At 42.0% G+C, this 21,291-nt stretch overlaps 3 protein-coding genes across 14 annotated transcripts in view; 2 read left to right on the forward strand and 1 right to left on the reverse strand.

The window, feature by feature from the left end:
- LOC109956438 (plasma membrane calcium-transporting ATPase 1-like) overlaps positions 1-12,276 on the reverse strand; it is a 16,367-nt gene extending 4,091 nt beyond the window's left edge. For 2 of the 9 annotated variants that reach the window (XM_020593552.1, XM_020593560.1), the window contains exons 1-16: positions 11,526-11,991; positions 11,407-11,482; positions 10,337-10,534; positions 8,269-8,526; positions 7,564-7,689; positions 7,138-7,317; positions 5,754-5,894; positions 5,184-5,398; positions 4,679-4,921; positions 3,564-3,805; positions 3,249-3,486; positions 2,847-3,026; positions 2,331-2,418; positions 1,906-2,012; positions 1,364-1,555; positions 915-1,128 (exon numbers count right to left, since the gene is read on the reverse strand). In XM_020593552.1, coding sequence (XP_020449208.1) covers positions 915-1,128; positions 1,364-1,555; positions 1,906-2,012; positions 2,331-2,418; positions 2,847-3,026; positions 3,249-3,486; positions 3,564-3,805; positions 4,679-4,921; positions 5,184-5,398; positions 5,754-5,894; positions 7,138-7,317; positions 7,564-7,689; positions 8,269-8,526; positions 10,337-10,534; positions 11,407-11,482; positions 11,526-11,819 — 2,992 coding nt within the window. In that variant the 5' untranslated portion in view covers positions 11,820-11,991. Of the gene's footprint in view, positions 1-914; positions 1,129-1,363; positions 1,556-1,905; positions 2,013-2,330; positions 2,419-2,846; positions 3,027-3,248; positions 3,487-3,563; positions 3,806-4,678; positions 4,922-5,183; positions 5,399-5,753; positions 5,895-7,137; positions 7,318-7,563; positions 7,690-8,268; positions 8,527-10,336; positions 10,535-11,406; positions 11,506-11,525; positions 12,088-12,191 lie in introns of those variants that run through there. The other 7 variants (XM_020593557.1, XM_020593556.1, XM_020593554.1 and 4 more) reach the window with 7 other exon arrangements.
- A 2,772-nt stretch (positions 12,277-15,048) lies between these two features.
- Positions 15,049-18,853, forward strand: bet1l (Bet1 golgi vesicular membrane trafficking protein-like). 2 transcript variants are annotated; one of them, XM_020593339.1, is made up of 4 exons: positions 15,049-15,149; positions 15,871-15,956; positions 16,061-16,117; positions 16,819-18,853. In XM_020593339.1, the coding sequence occupies exons 1-4, from the start codon at positions 15,131-15,133 to the stop codon at positions 16,984-16,986; spliced, it is 330 nt and encodes a 109-aa protein (XP_020448995.1). In that variant the 5' UTR covers positions 15,049-15,130; the 3' UTR covers positions 16,987-18,853. The 2 variants fall into 2 exon arrangements, with proteins under 2 accessions (XP_020448995.1, XP_020448994.1); XM_020593338.1 differs by lacking the exon at positions 15,049-15,149 and adding an exon at positions 15,246-15,770.
- A 122-nt stretch (positions 18,854-18,975) lies between these two features.
- The window catches only part of deaf1 (DEAF1 transcription factor), an 8,339-nt gene continuing 6,023 nt past the window's right edge, over positions 18,976-21,291 (forward strand). For 2 of the 3 annotated variants that reach the window (XM_020593597.1, XM_020593599.1), the window contains exons 1-2: positions 18,977-19,443; positions 20,576-20,673. In XM_020593597.1, the coding sequence (XP_020449253.1) occupies positions 19,245-19,443; positions 20,576-20,673 (297 nt within the window). In that variant the 5' untranslated portion in view covers positions 18,977-19,244. Of the gene's footprint in view, positions 19,444-20,575; positions 20,674-21,291 lie in introns of all 3 variants that reach the window. The other variant, XM_020593598.1, reaches the window with a different exon arrangement.

Genomic DNA, 21,291 nt, shown 5'->3' on the forward strand with positions numbered 1-21,291 from the left:
TTCCTGCCGTTGTCGATATTAAACAGCGTCTCACCTGTGAGAGGGACAGACGCAGATTACTGAGCAGATGTAGAGATCAACCCAGTCCCTCCATTTCTAACAGCAAAGCATTAATTACATATCACATATTATAATTAAAGATCAATTAGTGCTCTGTAATATATAATGATATTTTAGATTATTTTAAAATGTCTTGCACCAGTTAAACAGTTTTGAAGGAGATTTTTAAACATTTTTATACTATTTTAAGAAGGAAACCCATTCAAATCCCCTTACATAGATACTCAGCAAACAGGACCAGCAAACAGACCCATAACCATCATGTACAGTGCATGCACATCAGTGCCAGGTCAACATTGCCAGAATAAATACTGAGTAATGAAATAGTTTACTTTATATAGCATAGGTGGTTACATGCAGTATACAGTACAGCGTCAACAAAACTTTGACAGAAATAACCTGTTTTTCATGATGAAAAAGAGGCTAAAACTTAAAACATAGCCTTTGAAAACAAGACCTTGAAGTTAAATATGAAGTTAATTACTGTTTCAGTGCAGTCTTATTCAATGACCTGCATCTGTAGGATCGCCTACTGTAGCTCCTGATTAGTTACGATTAGCTGTAATCATGGAAACTGTACACAAAGATGGCAACAACTGTAGCCTCAAAATACTTAGTGGCATAAACATTAAAAATGTAGAATAAAAAGAGACCAAAATGTCATTTGAACAAAAGTAGAATAACATGTTTTTTAGTTTACTCTATGCTGGTTCAAACTAACTAAATCAAATGACTAAAATTGGACAACCTCACACTGATCTGGACAGTAATTTCAGTTTTATCTGATACACAGTGTGGACTCAGACGAACACGGAGTCTGTCTCAGACCATGAGGCTGCGGTGTGTTTACTGACCAAGGAAAAGCAGGACGAAGATTATGGTTAGTTGGTAGATGGCATGTCCCAGGATGTTCTTCATCATGGTGCGTGAGATGAGTGGCTTCTTGCGTCCGTATGGTTTCCTGAGCAGCAGCGCCTCAGTCGGCGGCTCGGTGGCGAGAGCCAGTGAGGCAAAGGTGTCCATGATGAGATTGACCCACAACATCTGCACAGCTTTCAGAGGAGAGTCCTGCAAACACACACATATATAAATGTACAGTCGGGCTTTGCCAGCAGAGAAGCCACAAGCACTCGTTTCAAAAAACAAATTCCAACATCATTAGACTAAAAATTATCTTTTAATTTAATTTAATTTAATTGATTTTACTCATGACTATTTCTGGCATTTGAGAGATTTTACTGATCAGTATAAACCACTCTCTTCACCCCTCATACAGACTGCATCAGCATCCGATGTCTCAGACCTGGGTGATGCAGGCTCCGCTGAAGGCGACGATGACGGCCACCACGTTGACAGTCAGCTGGAACTGAAGGAACTTGGAGATGCTGTCATAGATGTTCCTGCCCCACATCACGGCCTTCACAATGCTGCTGAAGTTGTCATCTGTCAAAATGATGTCAGACGCCTCTTTTGCCACGTCCGTCCCCGCAATGCCCTGCAGAGGCCAGCATGGAGGAGAGTTTAACTAGACCTGAGCCTGACCAGGGCGTAGCCAAACGGGATGCAACAGAAGGCAGCAGGAAGTCTGACGTACATGTGGACTTTCATTTTGTGTATTTTCTTTAAACTTGAAAATGTAGAAGTTAAGGAAGATTTAATAATGAATATGATTATGAATACCTTCTTACAAATCAGTTTGTGCCTTAACGCCTTTTTAGATCAGCTCATATAAACAAATTTATCTTTCATGTACTGATGACTATTTTCTGAACATTTGGTGTTTTATGAACACTTTGCAAATTTAACTAGAAGCAGCAGTTTGATGACATCGGTGACAATCATTACCATGGCAAAGCCAACATCTGCTTTCTTGAGGGCAGGACCATCGTTCGTTCCATCTCCAGTTACAGCGACAACCTGCCTCTGCTCCAGAATCATGCTGTCAATGATACCTGACAGAACAACAGACAGACACAGCTGAAACACACTAATGGACCAAATCTAAGGCGTTCCACTCGGAATACCTTTAAAATTGACTAAACCCTTGTTGGGCTACATCTCAGTTTGTACATATGCATTTGTTTTCTTCATCCGTTCAAAGGTAGCTTTTTACTGATTATATATACAGTATATATGAAATGCTCTTTGAGACTGCCTTGTGTATAAACTGTGCTGTATAAATAAATGTGCCTGGTCTTAAACCCCTCGGTCTAACCCCTACATCTGCCTGGCTGTCACTCCCCCACTGCTGTGTTTAAACTGCATCTAACCTTTGACCAGAGTGTGTTTGTCTGTTGGAGACGATCTGGCGAGAACTCGCAGCTTTGGCCAAATCTTATCGATACGCTCCTGCTCAATCTGCAAAAAAAGAAAGAAGACGTGAATATGAAGCTTTAAGTGTCCCCTACAGCATTTGACCTCCTGCAAGGGTTTATAAAAGAATCAAAGGTGTTGTGAGAAAATAAAAGACAGCTACACTTAATGATATATTTTTTTCAATCTTTGCACAATCCGTTTTATTTTTTCAAGCACATAAACACTTTTAAAATGAAACACTGGGAAGAAAATTCACTCTTTGATTAAACAGCCCACAGCTTGATATAACCACTACATGACCAAACTACTGTAAATCCTTCTGATTTGATTATTCTGAGTCTTAATGAAGCTAAAAATGCAAAGGTTGACTTGGAGCTGCAGGGAAGGTAAAGGGGTCAATTCAGTCTAAAGTGTAAGACTGACAAAAGGACCAAGTCTGTCAGCAGTTTGGTCCTGTCTGTCTGTCTGACCTCTCCCAGCTCGTTGCGGATCCGTCGGTTGAACTCTTTGCCCTCCAAACACAGGAAGTCATCTCCCAGTTGCAGGATGCCACATTTGATGGCAATGGCTCGTGCAGTGTTGATGTTGTCTCCAGTCACCATGCGAACCGTGATCCCAGCCCGCTGGCACTTTCTGATGGCTTCTGGTACCTGATGACAACAACAGAAAAAGAAAAAACACGTTGAGAGTGATGTTATACATGTTGAGACTTATGGAGCACTCGGGAGAGACAACACTGGACAAATAAAGGCAAAATACCACAACAGATGATGGTAAAGAACCATCTAGCTCCTCTTCAGATATTCTACAAGTCGCGACTTGTACTGTGTATTTTTGCTATGACTAGCTGTGTAAAGACAGGGTCCACGTACCTCAGGTCGTACAGGGTCCTCAATGCCAACCACAGTGATGCATGTAAGACCTGCGAGGATGTGGGACTCATTGTCCCAGTCAGGCTCTCCATCAGCAGTGGGGAAGTCTTTGTAGGTGAGGCAGATGGTCCTTAGGCCCTCCGACGCCATCGGCTCAATCACCTTCTTCATCGTGTACTCTCGGCTCCGCTGTGTGAAGTCTTTAGTCTGTCCATTTTGTATCAGGACCTTACAGCACCTGGACCCGCAGGACAGAATCATGTGATAATGATGCGACTGAGCACAGAAATGTGTGAGCAGCTGCAGGAAACCTACTTCCTGAGCAGGATCTCAGCAGCCCCCTTGCTGAACATTCGATAGCTCCCATCATGTTTCTTCAGCACGGTGCTCATGGACTTCCTCACAGAGTTGAAGGTGTAGACCTTGTACAGTTTCTCTTCTGGGATTTCGTTGCGGATGGCCTGGTAGTCTCGGCGCAGGTCGAGTGCGAGTCCCAGTAAGGCACATTCAGTCTTGTTTCCCACCTGCCGAGGCAGCCCGCCCTCCTTCTCTGGAGGCTGTAGGAAGCAGCAGCAGAAAGGAAACTGATGATTAACAAACACAAAACACACAGCAGTGTTCAGTGTTTAACATTAAATGACAACAAAGTACAGTTTATCTCCAAAAGACTTCACAACAGACTAGAGGTCTCGGGTCCACGCGGTTCTGAGGACCCAAGACCTAATTCTACTCAGTCTATTCCTCGTTTTATAGCCACATGTCTGAGCTCTGTGTCCTTCACCAAAGAGGATCTGAAAAGACCTGAGCATATGCAGTTTCACCTCTGATCACATGGTACATCACAACAGCAGCAGGGGAAAGTACTTTAAGGCAGGTGGGAGTTCACGGGTCACCAGAGCTTTGTTCTGACAAGGTCACTGAAGCTGAGCTTACTTCAGGTAAAGCAGTCACCGAAAGGCCTGATAATACTGAATTACGGGTTTCTGGCATATGATTTATTTTTTTAAATTATTTTAGTTTCTATAACTTCACACTTGTTCTTAGAACATTATTATTATTATTATTATTAAATTGCTACTCTTTTCAGCTGTGGCAGATCAAATTAGTGGACAATACGGACAATACATCTTGCTGCGCCTGTATCTTTGTGTGTTCTTGATTCAGCTTGACCACGTTTGAACCACTAAACAAATGATCAGTGATTCCATAACATAACCATCTAACTATCACATTTGCTTGTAACCGTCACATTAGTGAAATGACAGAAAGGAAACAGCTAAAAAAAATACTTCTTGGTACATTTTAACTCTCATGCTTGAGTCTGTTCATCTCCTCTGTGCGTTGATCAGGGAGGCAGTGATTGGACGAGCCCTGAGCTGCTGTGGCAGCTCTTCAAAATAACGGAGCTTCCCACTATTTTTACAGCTCACCATAATCTTGGAGGTGTAGGCGCAATTGACCCCGATGCCCTGAATGAGCAGGTCCAGGACATCAGCAGGGATCAGGTCAGGCTCTGGAACCTTTTTGTAGTAGTTTCCTGCAATGTAGATCTGCACCACCGCCATGCGGTTCATAGTCAGTGTGCCCGTCTTGTCGGAGCAGATGGCTGTGGCATTGCCCATTGTCTCACAGGCGTCCAGGTGGCGGACCAGATTGTTGTCCTTCATCATTTTCTGACAGAAGAGAAGAGCAGATTTATCTGAGCATTTTATCCTGAAATTACTAAATATCTTTTCAGAATAAAATGTGTTTTTTCCACGATTGTCTGGAGAAAATGACTCAATTACTACTTTTCTTATGGGTCACTGATCAAACCAAGGAGATGGATAAATAAACTAAAATCTGTACACCAACCTAGTACTAAAATACTTTACACCACACAGAAACTGTATATGCTCAGGGTGACGAGCTGCATAACGCTCTATGCAGACAGACCTTGACTGAATAGGCCAGGGAGATGGTGACAGCCAGAGGGAGACCTTCGGGCACGGCCACCACCAGAACCGTCACACCGATGATGAAGAACTTGACCAAGAACTGGATGTAGATGGACAAACACGCTTTGGACACGTGAATTCCCTGAATCCAGAAGGTATCGATCAGGAAGCGAATGACGAGTATGATGACAGTGAGAGTCGACATGATCAGACCTGACATGCAGACACAACGATAAAGACACAGAGTTTAGTTCAGCTGTAAACCTGATCATGAGCACAACAGATGTTGTGAACAGTGAGGAGCAGCGACATGCTCTGGACCTGTATTTATCAAACCTTCCCGAATCATTGAGAGTCAGCATTAGTGTAGTTCATAAACCGGTTTCCTCTGAGAAGCGCCAACGCCATACGAGACAGAATGTATACAATAAAAGTCCAGTGGATCATTTCACTTTGATAGAACACAGTAACCTTGGGAATTTCACCCAGCGGGGAGGTGATGTTCAACCTTCAGATGATGTCTACATCACGCACCCTGTTCCTCATTTATCCAATTTGGTGTTTGTACCTGCTTTGCCAATCTGCACAGCGAGTTTGGTCAGCTTCCCCTGGAGGACAGACTTCTCCTTCTTTGGTGGCCTTTTCTTTCCCGGTTCGCCATCTTTGTTGAGCGGCTCTGTCTCCACAATGACTCCATCATTGTTTTTTCCTACAGGGAACAAAAGCAGTCTTCAAATAATGGCAGAGTCTTGAATAATGGCCAGATATAAAATTGGTTAAAAGAACCGCTTCTACTTTGTCGATTTTTTCTAATTCCTGTCAGACTGATATCGATGAAATCAACACTTGCTGCGGATGTTCTACATCTGGTATGTAGGGGGTGTTTGTCTAATCCCAGACTAGGTTTATTGTGTTTATTTGTTAACATCATACACATGTCCTCCAAACTAATGTAGTAAAAAATTATCCAACCAACTAATTAGAGTGGATTGACTCTGTTCCTTATGGGCCACCATGGGAGCTATAAACTGACACTGTAGCTCAATGACAGAGGGCGAGGGGGTCTGCAGGTGTGTGTGTGTGTGTGTGTGTGTGTGTGTGAGTGAGCGTGCTGATCCCAGCTCAGTAATGAGGTTATTAGGGAACAAGCAGGGAGCAGCAGCAGGCAGGAGAAGAAAGCGGCTGCCGATCTTAAGGCTGCTTGGTCCTAATCATGATCAGAGTCAGGAGCACCTGCTGCTGCTCAGACCACAGGGACACACATGGTGCCATGTGGGACCAGAAATCTGAGTAACTTCAGAACCTGAGATCCACCTAAAATCTGCTGCAGGATTTTTGTCTCTGATCAGTGCCACCTCCTGCAAACCAACAGTTTTTGATTTATTGACTGACTGATCACATAGTGCCCAGCTGCAACAGCAAAATGATCTTCTGCCAAATCATGACGGACAGATCCACAAATCAAAAGAGAAAACACTCCAAGGTTTCTATCCATTTCATACAACACAAATGTTACAAATGATACACTGTGCAGTTTTAACATCAAACAAAAGCCCACAACACACAGTCAGCAAACTGAACATTAGGGCTGCACGATAAATGATTTTGTGAGCATGATTCAGATCCCTGTGCAATCTCAGTCTCACGTGACAATGATTCTGCTGCCTTTGCAAAAGCCTAAACTGTTGATACAGCTTTATACAAATCTATGCACTCACCCAACATTTTCTCTCTACATAAATCATTCCAGTACCTAAATTCAAATTCACTTCTGATGTCAGATAGGTGTGGGGAAAGTGGGGGAACCCTAACCTCGTCCAAACCATCCAACAAGCAGTTTGGACCAATTGGCAGATAATGAAGCCAACAATCAGACACCCTGAAGTGAAATATAAGCTCTGCTGTAATGAACCAGCTGAACTGAAACAGGTCTGGTTATATGCTGCACTTACGCTTCTCGTCTTTCTTGCCCTTCTTTTTCGGCACCTCTTCCTTCTTCTCTTTCTTCTTTCTGTCTTTCTCACCATCTCCTTCCTCCTCAGCACCGAGTAGTGTGAAGATGATCCCAGTCTGAGAGTTCACACCTACAGCAGTGACCACCATCTTGCCAGAACCCTCCATGACATGGGTACCTGAGAGAGAAAAAGGAAGTTTACCACTGTTATTTCTGTCCACTCTTTACACACAGCTTCAGTGGCATCTGTGTGCATTGTATCCAATTTTTGAGACTTGACAACAGGATTCGTTGAGCAACCTGATGGAGGCCATGTTGGCTCCTCAATTCATCCAGTCACATGTTCAACTTACTGTCATGACCAGAAATATTAATATCCTTGTATTTCTGTCAGATAACGCACCACTTCTCCCAGAAAATATACCTGACAGTATCATGGGGTCTTTGTCGACACTCTTCTTGACATGATCCGACTCTCCGGTTAAAGAGCTCTCATCAATCTTCAGATCGTTTCCCTGAATCAGGACACCATCGGCGGGGAGGAGGTCACCTGGGAGAAGCACAACACACAGGAACGCTGAAATAGCAGATCACCATGTTACATCATCATTCATCTGTTGGTGATATGACGTCTGGAGGGGAAAATCAAACTGATGGAAGGGTGGAAAAAAAAAGATTAGTTTTCTGATGATGATGAAATAGTGATGTAATCACAGTGGAGAAAAACCACCTCATTATCATTAGACAATGTGAATGTTTGCTGTGATTTTCAGCCTCTGACTGAAAGATGGTGGAAGATGGGCAGTGGCTCTGCTTTCCTGACTTCTGTGCCACCACACTAGGCCCAGAACTACTACTACTACTGTCAAAGCTATACTTCTGTTATCATACTTTAATGAGTAAATATAAACAATTTTCCATGTAACAAAACATGTAAAAAGTGGCATCCGATTATGCACCTGATATCAACTTTCAGCATGTGACAGTTTGTGAGCCTTGATGTGTTGGACTTACTTCGTCGGTACCAGTAAAGAAGTGAGGTTTCACAGCTCTATCTTCGTGGGGTAAACGTCATTTGAACCATTGCTAAGCTCTGCTGTACATCAGTCTATGCCTTTTGTTTTCTCACCGTATTTGATTTGTGCAACGTCTCCGACGACGATGTCAGCTACATTGACCTGGATCACCTGGCCTCCTCGGACCACGGAGAACTTCTGTTCCTGCTCGATGCGGTTCTGGAGGCTGCGGAACTGCTTCTCTTTACTCCAGTCATTGAAGGCTGTGACCAGGACCACACACACCACAGACAGCAGGATGGCAGCACCTTCGATCCATCCAGCCTCCGCCTCACTCTCGTCTTCCACACCGACAGCCAGTTTCCCACAGTCTGAACAGAGACAGCACAGGCTGAAAGCTTAGATTTCTGAATGTGTTAAATGTTCTCCTCTACACACTCAAACTGTGCAGCCTGACAGGACGTGACCTCAGAATCCAGGTTTTTAAAGACAAGTCTTTCTACTTTGAAAGGACATGATACTGTGCTTCTCTGATGCAAAAAACCCTAAAGATTTTAATGCTGGTTTAATACAAACTGAGCGGATAAAGATTCAAAATTCATGATTCATTTATTGTTACATCCCATTATATAAGTACAAGAGAGTAAAGGTCTTTGGTTTTGGCTCCTTAAGCTTGCAGCAGTAATAAAATAACACTAAAGGTTATAATAAAATACAATACTGTAATATAGAGTATAAATAAAGTGTGTGGCGACTGTACAAATGTGCACTGTTTTCATGTTTCTGTAAGCACAGCTATACCTGAGTGCATGTATGTCTCATTATTCATCACGGTTTCTGCTGGTTTCAAGTTAAATCTAAGACTTTTAAAGACCTTTTTAGACCACTTTGAATGCAGTTTAAGACCTACAGTACTTCCAGGCTGCGAATCCCCCCAGAGAAGATAAAAATAAGTGTACCCGATGAGAGACAGAAATACAACATGGAACCAACGTGCCACAGGTAGTACTACTGTATCGCTGAAACATTTTCCTGAAAACACATAAAAGCACGACTTACTGTTAGTTCAACATTGAAATAAAGATACAGAAATCTGCTCCAAAACTGGTCTAAATGTGAAGAGGTGCTGTCGACGTTGTCTGTGACCCAGACTCACTGAACAGCACTGGCAGCAGTGCAGAGACATTAGCTTCTAAAAGTTTTTGAGTGGGATTGACCTTTCTGACCAGGCAGAGAGTTTCAGTTATTTCTGCTTGATCTGTAAGTTTTGTTGCATTCTCATTGTGGTGGAGCGTAGCACTACAAATATCTGAAAAGCTGGGCAGAGTGTGGTGGAGCGTAGCTGGTTGTAGTAGAGCATAGTGGAACAGAGAGAGGGAGTGCTGGGTGGAGCTGGGTGGATTGATATGGAGTTTCATGCTAGTGCTAACTTAAGTTAATACTGTAGCTTTAACCTAAGCATGATCAGTTTTTTAAAGACATATCAAAATTGCATTTAAGACCTTTTCTGGGCTTTTCAAGGACCCACAGAAACCCTGAATTCAAAAGCCTGATTGCCTGGGCCATGAGGCTGCAATACTGCTTGCTAGACAGCAGCAGCCTGAACAGTCTGCAGGCGGGGTGGCTGCGGTCTTTGATGATCCTGCAGCCTTTAGCGACACACAGATTGAGTGACTGTTGCATAAATCATATACATCACAAGGCTCCTGCTGGGTCAGAGGTCAGCTAGGCCCAGTGACTCCCTGCTTTTCTGTTCTTTAAACCAACAGGCTTGTTGAAATTAAAACTCTGTTTTTTTAAGGGGGCCACAGAGTCTTGTGAAACCTACAGGTTAACAAAATAACAACAGAAGTGTTAAATCATAGGCTACCTGCAATTTCAAAGCCAGCAAGACTCTCCACAGAAATGTACGTGAAGTTCATAGTGAATTCTGGGAAACAGCAGTCTGTCAGAGGACAGTGGTGATGATAATGATAATGGTGCAGGCTGACAGATAAACCAGATATAAGCTGTGTGGCTGTCTGCGCATCTTAACTCTGCAGTGATGTGTTGATGATGAGCTCAGACTGTACGTAAAGACGGATGTCATGACAACTCCTCTGGATCGCCACCTGGTGGCTGGTTAGATGTAAAGTTTTCATCTGAACAGAGCACCTGTTGAAAATAAAACCATGAACTCACTCCTGTTCCTAGCATCTGGCGGATGGTAGAAAGCCAGGCCTAGTGAAATGATGGCTGCTATTTCCAGGATGATGAGCGTGACATCCTGCAGAGCCTCCCACACTAAGTACAGAAAGGTTTTTGGCTTTTTAGGAGGAATAATGTTCTTTCCAAACTCCTGTTTCCTTCTGTTGATCTCCTCCACGTGTCCATCTAAACCTGCAGCAGGAGAAACAAAGACGTCATACTAGGTGTCCTCCTCCAAACCTGGCTTAAAGCATTAACCTGAGTTTATATTTGATCAAACATCTGCTGACCAAAGACAGCGCTCAGTTCTAACCTCCTCATATGTTTGAAACTCTGAGTCTGAAGAACAAATTCAGTAGAAAGGTTTCCTCTGTGGAGCAGAACATGTGACACACACCTTTAAGGACACTGCAGCTGACTCAGTCAGTCGAAACAGGTTTTAAACTCAGCACTTCTGAAGTCTGGAAATGAAAGCAGCGGTGCATGATTTGTACTGTGTGGTGATATTACACTGTATGGCAAATTATCTAGCCCAGCTGCCACCACAGAGGCACACAACGCAGTGTCGTGGGTTTTCCACTCAGCTGCTGCTGACATTTTACTTCTCTGTGTCAGCAGGAGTCTATACACTAAATGTGTTTACTGAATGCATGCAACACCAACAGACTAAATGAATTAATGATGAGGATGAGAATGTCAAAGAGCAGACGTATGAGACACACAGTCCACTGTCTGTAGGCGAACACAAGGCCTATTGGATCCGCTGCCTGAAGGTCAGTATGGCAGAGACAATAGCAGAACTTTACCAACATAATAAAAGTGACTTGACCAGAAAACCATTAAACAGTTTTGAAGCCTTTCAAAGCGATTTGCGCGTGTGCGCCCTCCTTCCCTGTGCTGCGCCCAACCCCGGCGGAGAGCGCATCGCATACCGCGTCCTATCTGAACGCCCCTTTATTCACTGGTAAAGGACACTAAATCACTGCTACATATCACATTCCTAGTGCTGTGATGCCCCAGCTGGCTGCAAACTGAACAGAGGTGCAGAGTTTCTGAACAGTTACCTTTGACAGGTGATGTGCCCAGTCTGGCACACAGTCCGTTAACGTCCCTGTAACACTCCTGAATCCTTTCCAGCGCCTCCGGACCTCTCAGCTCCATAAGTGAGCGCAGCTGCCAGCGCATCGGGTCCTCTCAGCTCCATAAGTGAGCGCAGCTCCTGCACTGAGCAGCTGGGCTCGGCCTCGTGGTTGGCCTCACCCTGTCGGCCATGTTTGGAACCACGAAAAGAATTATTGGCCATGTCTGTTTCTCCCGAGCCTGGCGCTGGCCTTCCCGGGAACACAGACTCAGTGGTCGGCCTGATGTGCAGATCTGGTCGTACAGGGACTCTGTGTTTGTAAAGGGTTAGACAGATCAGGTCATTTCTGTATCCTCGTGAGAAAACAGACAAGGGTCTGTAATAAAAGAAATGCATAAATATTAAAACACACAGAGCCTGACTGGAGTTTTCTATGGAGCAAAATTCATTTCATAAGTAGCCACAACTACTTATTAGGCGATTCGTTCATAATTTGCAAATACGCAAAACGATTTTCTCCTTTCAGTTCATTAAAACATATTTACAGAATGTTAGATGAGAGTGCACACATCACCTGACACGTGGAACACGTTACACTCGTAAGGTTTTAAAGGCTCCGATTCACAAAACGTTTGCTGCGTTTAAGGACAGGTGCAAAACTCAGCTTTTCGGGCTTCCCTTCAGAGTTAAAATTGCTGGCTGCAATGGTTGTTAATCATAATTGAACAGTTAGATAAGTGTGACATGATAATGATAATCAGAAAATACCGTTTTGTTTTTGGTGAAGACTTTCTTGTAGGATTACACCCCAACCCTTGTATTTACACAATTCCTGGCTACAGCTTCAATCAAGGCCAGAACAGATTTAATGACAGGAAACTGTCATTAAAAAGTCTCTTTGTTGTTCTGGGCAGCAGGAGGATGAAAATGTCAGAAAATCAGTCTCCTGAATGCAAACGTGACCATTTAGCTTGTCACTTCAGAAATGTTCACTTTAACTCTGTTCAAGTATTTATATTCCTACTGCCTTTGCCAAAGATCTTAACTAAGTAAGAGTGGTGGTAGTGTCCCCTTTGTTTCAGACTAGCCCCAGTTGTCTGTGTGCAAGTTGAGGTGGTTATGTTTTGTTATGACTGTTAATGAAGGCTGTAAAATTTCAGTAACAGTGCTCATAATTAATTAACAATGCTTATAGGTAAAACACCAATTTAAATGTCTGGTGTGGTGCTGTTAGGGACTAGTTGTATAAATGAAAATCCCTCGCATAACCGGTTAACTGGCCTGAGAAAACCGATCAAACTGTTCTGTTCACTGCCCTAAGTAAACAAAACCATAATGAAAACATTTTACTGTTGATTTACTGTGAATCAGTTAGACTGAATACATATTTGTATAGTGTATTGTGTGTGCTCATGTGTGAACTGAAAGGCTTTGTATTTGTTCCTCACATGTTGTGACCTCTGTGCCTTTAGCTGTAATCTGTGTCAATCAGTCAGCCAAGGCTTAATCTGATCAAGAGCAGGAGGGGAGAAAGAAAAGAGCTACTGAAAGGTGAACAGGCTATATAGAAGACAGGAAGCCAAACTAGTTAACAACATTCACTGCTCACTGTGCAAAACTACAAGTTAATTAACACTCCAAACACACACACACACACAAACAAACAACAAAAAGGGAAAAGCAGGGGGGCTCTAAATCTTCAAATTCGAGAAACTGCAACAAGGTCATTTTGCATTTTTACTGCAGAAATTCTTCATTGATCAGTTATGGTGAACATTACAGCCATCACAGCAGGACATGAACACAAACTATCACTGTGTGTAAGAGTTGAATAAAGTCAGCAGCCAGCCCTTGACACTGAGAAAACACATTTAGGATTTTTGACAGAAAATCTACTCTGAGCCAGTCGTTTCTGATAAACATAGCAGTCGCTTCATTGCTGCAGTACTGAGAAGAATGATGGCTTTACTTACAGAAACTTCCCCCATCATGTCCTGTTAGCACAGCAAGTATTAGTGACACTACAATTATTCCAATAAGTGTCTCACACACCCAGCTCCAGAAATGGCCCATAACACAACCACAGCTCCTCGGCCAGCACCGCACACCTGATCCAAGACTACCCTTTACTCCCAAAACCAGCCTATTGTTCAGAAATGCAGTTTGACCTTCAGCAAGCTCACATTCACAAGCAGCGGTCCATTGCAGGACAAAAAAACAGGAGCTGGCTAAATCTCACTTAATCTAATTAGACAGTCTGTGGCTTCAGTGAGTGCCAGGGAGACTGCTGCTGCAGCTCCTCTTGGTCAGAGTGACACACCAGCTCTGCACTCACCGGGTCTACTGGTCTGCTGCCATAAAACCAGGATTAATAGAGTTTCTGATATACAGTTTTTAATGTGCTACTGGTATTGATCAAATAAACAAATCTATATCACCAAGAAGATTCAAGTCCATGAAATTTAATTGCTTGATCTAATCATTCTTGATGAAAAATTTCTGTCAGCACTTGACATGTTGAACTGGGATCAGCTCTCATCAGCACTGTGCCCGGTGCCACCTAGTGGTAACAGATGGCCAGCACAGTAGGAAAACCCTATCTACAGCATTTTACTGTTATACCAGATAAGTGGTACAGCCTGCTGTCAACAGGAAGAGCTATAATAACAAAACATACTGTTGTCTAGCAGGTTTCAGAACCAGCAGCTGGCTCTTTCAGAGATTCAGTTGTCCTACTTTAATTCAAGAGGGAGAAGATACCTGAAACCAAATGTTTACTGGACAGTGTAACATACCCGACACAAAACACATGCTCAGTCTGTATAACTTCTTTTTGTCCAAAGATTCTTTACTGCTGTTTCATAATGTTATTTTTTCATTACAATGCTGGTTTGTTTTTCCTTTCTGCCCAATTTTGTCTCTAATGTATTAGCATTACTTTTGCACCAATATAAAATATGCATTTTTAATTTTTGTGCACAATACCGTGTTTAATTTGTTTGTGGGTAGTATAATTCAAACAAGGACATAAGTAAGTAGTAAAAAATTAGCCTAAGTAGTAAAAAAAAAAGTGACCTTATTGGTTGGTATTACGAAATACAATCACACCTTGAGATACAAATCATTTTTGAGGAATATTTTATCCCAGTTGTTAGAATTTTTTGTTGCACTTTTTATTAAGCAACAATGCAAATCAATACAGCATTTTTCAGCACAAATTGTTGCAACAGATGTATAACAGTGCATTTAGAGCACAACAGGACAAAAGTAGGCATATAATCCCAGTTGTTAGAATTCGTGCAATCGCTAACGTTGTTGTTGTTGTTATTATTGTTGTTGTTGTTGTTGTTGTTATTGTTGTTGTTGTTCTTCTTCTCCTATCATTTAATGGCGGTTGGCAAACAACCTTATGTGCATTACCGCCACCTTCTAGACTGGGGTGTGGATTACAAAGGACATCTACTAGTACAATAATAAAATGATTTCGCTCAGTTTGTATTGAATTATTTGTCTCAGTCCGGTTCTGTCCAAAAACCCAAAGAGCTTTCCCCTGAGCTTTTTTTGCAACATCCTCAAAATACCTTCAGAACTGCTCTTGTTCTCAAACCAGCGGAGCTGAGCGGATGTGACGAGAAAACATTTGGGACGTGGTGGTCACGTGCATCTAACAAACCTGTGCACAGCTGATCGTGACGTCACTTACCAACATGGCTGACTGGAATAGAGGTACTGTTTTTGACACGTATTCACTTCTAAGTATCTATTCATCAACCTTAACCATCAGTTTAAAAGTAATGTTACAGGGTGTGGTGGCTCGTATAACCCGAATGACACATCAGATCGTCGGTGTGTTCGGTGTCTGGATCCGTAGTTACTCCACTTCGAGTCAAAAACAAGCCTGAAGCTAACCTAACTTGCTGTGGAGTTTAGCTGTTAAGCCATTAGATGTCCGAAGATTAAAACTGGTTTTCGCTATTATGAGCGGAGCGGGATGGTCGCTCTGCAAAACGTGTATCTTTAACTATGGCTATCCCGGCTAGCAGAGCTAACCAGCTAGCTGTCACAAAATTGGTGGTGTTGTGTCGAAATCTGTTTCCCCATCGAGATATGTTTCCCCTAACCTAAATCCTAACCACAGCCACTGGGGGGCGCTACATGAAAACGAGTTTTGAACAGGGGGAACATTTTTCGACACAAGACCGATATGATTATTTTCCAGTGTGTTAACAAAATGCTGCGTCCTTGTCATGTCATTTAACCTTTACTACCTGATGTCATAACTACATTTGTAAGTAAAAATGATGACTCTAAATAAGAAACCTACTGAGGACTTTTTACAGAAACAAGGTGATTGGTTCATAAGTGCCCACACCATTACATTAACATGCTCCTACACAGTACGAAGTTACTACATCATTTTTAATCCAAAGTGTTTGTGTGTTTCCAGGTCATGGCTCTGTGGAGGACATGCTGGATGTTGAAAACAAACGACTGGCTGAGAACCTGGCCACCAAAGTCTCTAGACTGAAATCTGTGAGTCACGACCAACAATTAATCCCTTTATCAGTTTCATCACTTAATACATCAGTTAATCTATTTTAACATAACAACATCTGTCCTGTCTGTGTATCTGACAGCTGGCATACGACATCGACAGAGAGGCCGAGGATCAGAATGAGTATCTGGACGGCATGGTGAGTCCTTCAGGTCTATGAATTAACAGTTTTTTCTTTTTATTTACATGCCGTGTCCTTGGAAAAAGCTGTTTCCAGATTGACTTGCAGTTGTCTGTCAACAACAACATATCCAGTGATTCTGAGCCATCAGTGTAAAGCCTCATGGGAGCTGTAGTTTTTGAGTGACCACAAAATGATCATTGTTCTATCTCCAAAAAGCCCCTCTACACTGGGTATGTTGTGGGCAGGCCAACACAAAATTAACAACTGTGAGAAAGACATACTAAATCTTTGGTTACCGATCCAAAGTGATGTTGGCATATTAAAATATCACTTGTAGCTCTGGAACAGTGTAATGGACATTTGTCACTATTTACTAACGTTTTCTGTTGATAATGAACGAGGTGTCTGCAGGCCTGTTTTTCTGTTCAGTTAAAGTTCATAAAAGTTCTATCCAGGGGTATGTTGGCTCACAAGATGTGACGATACTCGATATTGGCTTCATGAGAAGGAGACCGGTGGTGCTTTTGCTGGATTGTCACTTTGGCATCACACTCACTGGTTCTGTTATGTCCTGATATTGAGAGACAGCTTATATTGTCACTTGTTAATAGCATGAGATCTCGCTGTATGAGATCTCATTCCACCCCTAGTTCCACCTATTCCCTGAAAATGTATACAATAAGTCAGTTTCCCCTTCTTTTTCTCCTCGTTTTCAGGACTCAAACTTCCTGAGTGCGACAGGTCTACTTACCGGAAGCGTGAAGCGTTTCTCTACCATGGTCCGATCCAGCAGAGACAACCGGCGCATCCTCTGCTACGTGTCCCTAGGCCTGGTTCTGGTCTTCTTCCTGCTCTACTACCTGATCTCCAGGATTCAACGCTGATGGGAAAACCAGTACAGCCAGGAGCTGGTTCTGATATGGAGCTGAGACTGCAGACATTCATCTCATATCTGATAGATTTAAATCATCTCTGTGGTTTCTTGCACAGGAGAAGACTTTTTAAATCTGCGCCAAACTGACACAACAAACAGGAAGTAGACAGAAAACATTTTGCTGAAACAAATTCTCAAGCAAATGGTGTCAGAAACACAGTGTTCACGGTCTTACCAAAGATGATGGAGTAACAAAAACATATATATACATATGCCTGGACTTTGGGGCTTTCTACTCTGTATCGCCTTTGACACTTTCTGTTGTAAGCCAGGACATCCTAATTGGGCAAACTGAGGGGCAGAGCTCAAAGGCAGCTAAGGGGGTAGTGGCACCCACCACACCTGAATGTGATAGGCTGTTGAAGCTGTCAATCAAGACAAACCTACATCATAACATGTTTCATGACAGGGTAGCTGTGTCTCAGTTCCAGACTACACAATAATTTACAAGCTGTGAGTTGTAGCTACTGTAATGACATTGCAAGAGTGACAAAATTACTAAAAACATATATATATATATTACAGACTAAAAAGGCATTTGCTTTTTCAGCAGGCTGCTAGTATTGTCTCATAAAGCAATGCACAAAGGAAAGGAAGGAAACATCTCAAAGCTGGAGAAAAAATGTTATTTGGTGGTGAGAGGTACAGAAAGGCACTGTCAGGGAAAATGTGCTTTTTCTTTGCTGGTAATTTAAATGACACTGTTATTCAATGGCCAAAGGTTTTGTTACTGAATTAAAAAAAGTTTTGTATTCAAAGAATGAAATTGTATGACAGTTAATACATAATATACTCTGTTGGCCAAATTATATGTAGTGTGGAACTGGGACAAAGGTGACAGTTCATCAATCTGCTAACAAATGGTGTGTTAGCAGGTTCTTGTTAGCACCTAATTAAAATTTATTGATCCATGGCGTTACAGGCAAACGCAACATAGTGTAAAATTCTGTGTAAAAAGAAATGTTGAAAATGTTCAAATGGTGTTTTTCAGTTTTCTCTTTAGTTTGATGAGCAGTCTTAGTTCAGTATGTGTATGTGGTTAAGCCAGTTTCTTTCTAATAATTCATATTAAATGTTAGGGCCTCCTGTTCAAGGTTTACGGGGACATTTTGTTTATAACATTTCTGTTTTTTCCCAGAGCCTGGGTGAGATTTAAATGGATTTAAAAGTTTCCTTTTTCCATGCACTGACATTCCAGCTAGTCAGCAGATCATCTGCAGCAAATGTTTAATATTATTAATACATATGCAATAAATCTATTTAATTGTGCATTTGTTGGCAATAATGGCTCCTTTTAGCTTGATTTTCCTGGGCAGTTACTGACAGTGATCTATAACTTACATTTTTATTGTACAGTTTTCAATAGAAAAAGCATATTTTAAATGTAATTATTATGACTCGGAGAAAACATTTTATTTTGATAGCCACATGAGAAGAAGCATTTTAATAAAAATACAATTAAACCAATAAAAGCCTCTACAAACAATATATAATATGAATGATAAAAATGTCATTACTTCCAGTTACTGTTGTACACAGGACTGAAACCAAACCATGTTAATTTGTTTTATTTAAATTTATGTTAATTTAACTTCCCAACAAAACTTTAAATGATGTTTCAAATCAGGAATCAGTTTTTGATGGGGATATATAGGACATTTATTTGTTGTTTGTTTTATTTTGTGGCCTAATAATATCCTCAAGATGGAATATATGGAGTCTAAACATACTGGAAAGACGGACAATACCCAGGACCTGACTGTGGTCTTCCTGTCCTGTTATAAATAAAATTTTATATTTCACATGTTAAAACTGAACAGGAAATAAATTAAAATCTTTGGTTCCTACTTTAGTAGTGTTTCTTATTCATTGGCCCTGGACTTGTATCATGATGTATTAACAGAGAACTAATTAATGGGTGTGTTCTGGCAGCTGTGTCGCTTCGGGTCGGCTCGTGTTCTTTCGGGAGTCTCCGGTGCATATCTGCCTTGACACTTGATGAAGGAAAACACTCGCGGCCTTCTTCTTTTCGGTTTAACTCGTCTGATTCTTTGACGTTTTAGTTAAGGTCGGAGAAAATATTGTTGATCGTATTGATTAACGTTAATAGTTTCCATTTTGTGGTTATTCTCCGGCTCGTACCGGGATCGGCTGCGCTCGGACCCGGATCTGCCCCTGCATTTCGGTCACATTCGGCTCGACGGAAAAATGGACGAAGCGGACTCAGCCACGAAGGCACTCGGGTTGGATGAACCGCCCATCGGCGGGCCGCAGGTGGAGGGAGTGGGCTCGGATACCGAGTCTGAGGCCGAAGTTACCACGATGACAGTGATGGCGGAACCGGGAAACATCGACATGGGAGCCGAGTCACTGCCGAACTCAGACGAGGCCGACACGGCTTTCGCAGGCAAGGCAGCCGTCAGCTAGCAGCAGGCCGCTGCTATGCGGGGAGAGCGTTAAAAGACAAAGTGTGATGACGCTGTTAGTTAGCTTCATTCTGTTTAAAGGGGGATCCCACAGATGTCTGGGAAATGTATTAGTTTTAATTGCTAAAAGTTGATTAGTAACCATCTCATCTAAACCACTGTAGCGTCTGCAAATTTGCAGTAACAGCACACGCGCTTCCAAACTCCGTTCAATTATTGTGCAGTTTAAAGATTTGTATATAGGATATACTTCACATGCATCATACCGCACGTTCCTTTCACTAACTTAGGTGTTTCCAAATTGGGCAGAGACAGACATTAAACAACTTTCCAGCCTTTATAAACTCCCAACATTTAGAGTTGGTTTACAAGCCCACCTCATTACTGGTAGCAATAATAGGACGCACTCCTACTTCTTATTTATTTAGCTCGTTAAAGTCTTTATTTTACTTATATCAGTTCTGGAAGAGTAGTCACATGTGCACCGAACTGAAGAGTGGATTGTAACAATTCAGAAAACCGCTGGCCCATTATTTAATTAATAGGTTATGCATGCTTTCTGCATTCTTCAGACTTAAAATGTAAGATACTGAATGCAGTTTGGTGAGTGTAAGGTGTGTGTCAGGGCTTTCCACCTGTCTGAGCTGTGCCACCATGGGATGAGTAGTTACCAAACAGCTGTGAAGAAGAATAATGTACTCAGATTTTTTAATAGCAACCATGTAATATTCATGTCTTTGTAAATTCATGTGAAATTCTGCATCAGATTTCTCCCCTAGTTGATGTCTGAAATACCGAGAATGCTGCTTAAAATGGTAGTTTAACTTCTATCATTATGAGTGCTGCTTTCAGGGACAATTGTAATTGACAACTTGTAATTTACCTTAGTGAAACACAAATTAAGGTATAAGTTGTTAATAGAAAAGATCTTATTCTAGTGACATAATTGATTTCTATATTGACCTGTGGAGCCACAAGTATAACACTCCACTTTGGCTGTGATATTACAATTTTACATTACATGAGTACTGTCATAGCCACAGTGTTGTAGATGCACTGAGCTGAGGGATTTATTTGATGATGAAGTAGCTGAACATCTTGCTGTTTTTCCAGATGTGACCGCAGTGACAGTCGGGGACGTTCAGGCCGCAGAGGACAACGTTTTCACCACAACCGTTGCCACATCAGGAAGCCTCTCTGAACACATGCTGGTAGATCCACACACAGCTTTTATTCTAGGCCTTTTTTAAGCTAATATTTCCCATCTTTAATAATCATGAACAACCTTGATGTGTCATTTTGCTTTGACACGTCCAGTAGAGTGACCATTCCTGCAGACAGTCAGCTGTTAGAATACAGAAAGTTCTACCAGGGTTTGTTCTCTTGGTTCCACTTTCACTCTGGACTTGATTTCACTAAAAACTGAACTTGAGCTTTTTTTCTAGAAGCAGTGTTTGAGGCACAATTCAAGTGAGGAACTTTATGAAATAACCAATAAACTGTGGTAAAACTAAAAACTGAGTGAATGAGAGAAATCAGAGCCTGAACAGGACCAGTACATCAGATTTCAGTCCAGCTGGGTTTTTGGAGATAGGACGAGACAAAGGCCACATGCCAGTCAGCACCTCAGTCGACCCCATCTCCAGAGCTAACCTCACCTCCCTCCACAGATGTGGGTCAATCAGAGTCTTTGATCCCAATCCACATTTAACAATCCAGGGTGTCTCTGAAACAGAACATGTTTTTGTTAAGTTTGCTTTAAAAACAATCACAAAGCACAAAAGTGCAATCAAATGGCAAGTCCATGACACAGTGACAGGATTTACTCT

Source organism: Monopterus albus, unplaced genomic scaffold (genome assembly GCF_001952655.1).
Source record: "Monopterus albus unplaced genomic scaffold, M_albus_1.0 scaffold19.1, whole genome shotgun sequence".
In the NCBI taxonomy this organism is placed as follows: domain Eukaryota; kingdom Metazoa; phylum Chordata; class Actinopteri; order Synbranchiformes; family Synbranchidae; genus Monopterus; species Monopterus albus.

Bases quoted from the DNA above. Each gene is read 5' to 3' on its own strand.
- bet1l (XM_020593338.1), top strand. From the start codon at position 15,722: ATGATGACTCTAAATAAGAAACCTACTGAGGACTTTTTACAGAAACAA. The intron at 15,771-15,870 runs GTGATTGGTTCA...GTGTGTTTCCAG, and splicing joins GGACTTTTTACAGAAACAAG to GTCATGGCTCTGTGGAGGAC. The intron at 16,118-16,818 runs GTGAGTCCTTCA...CCTCGTTTTCAG, and splicing joins ATGAGTATCTGGACGGCATG to GACTCAAACTTCCTGAGTGC.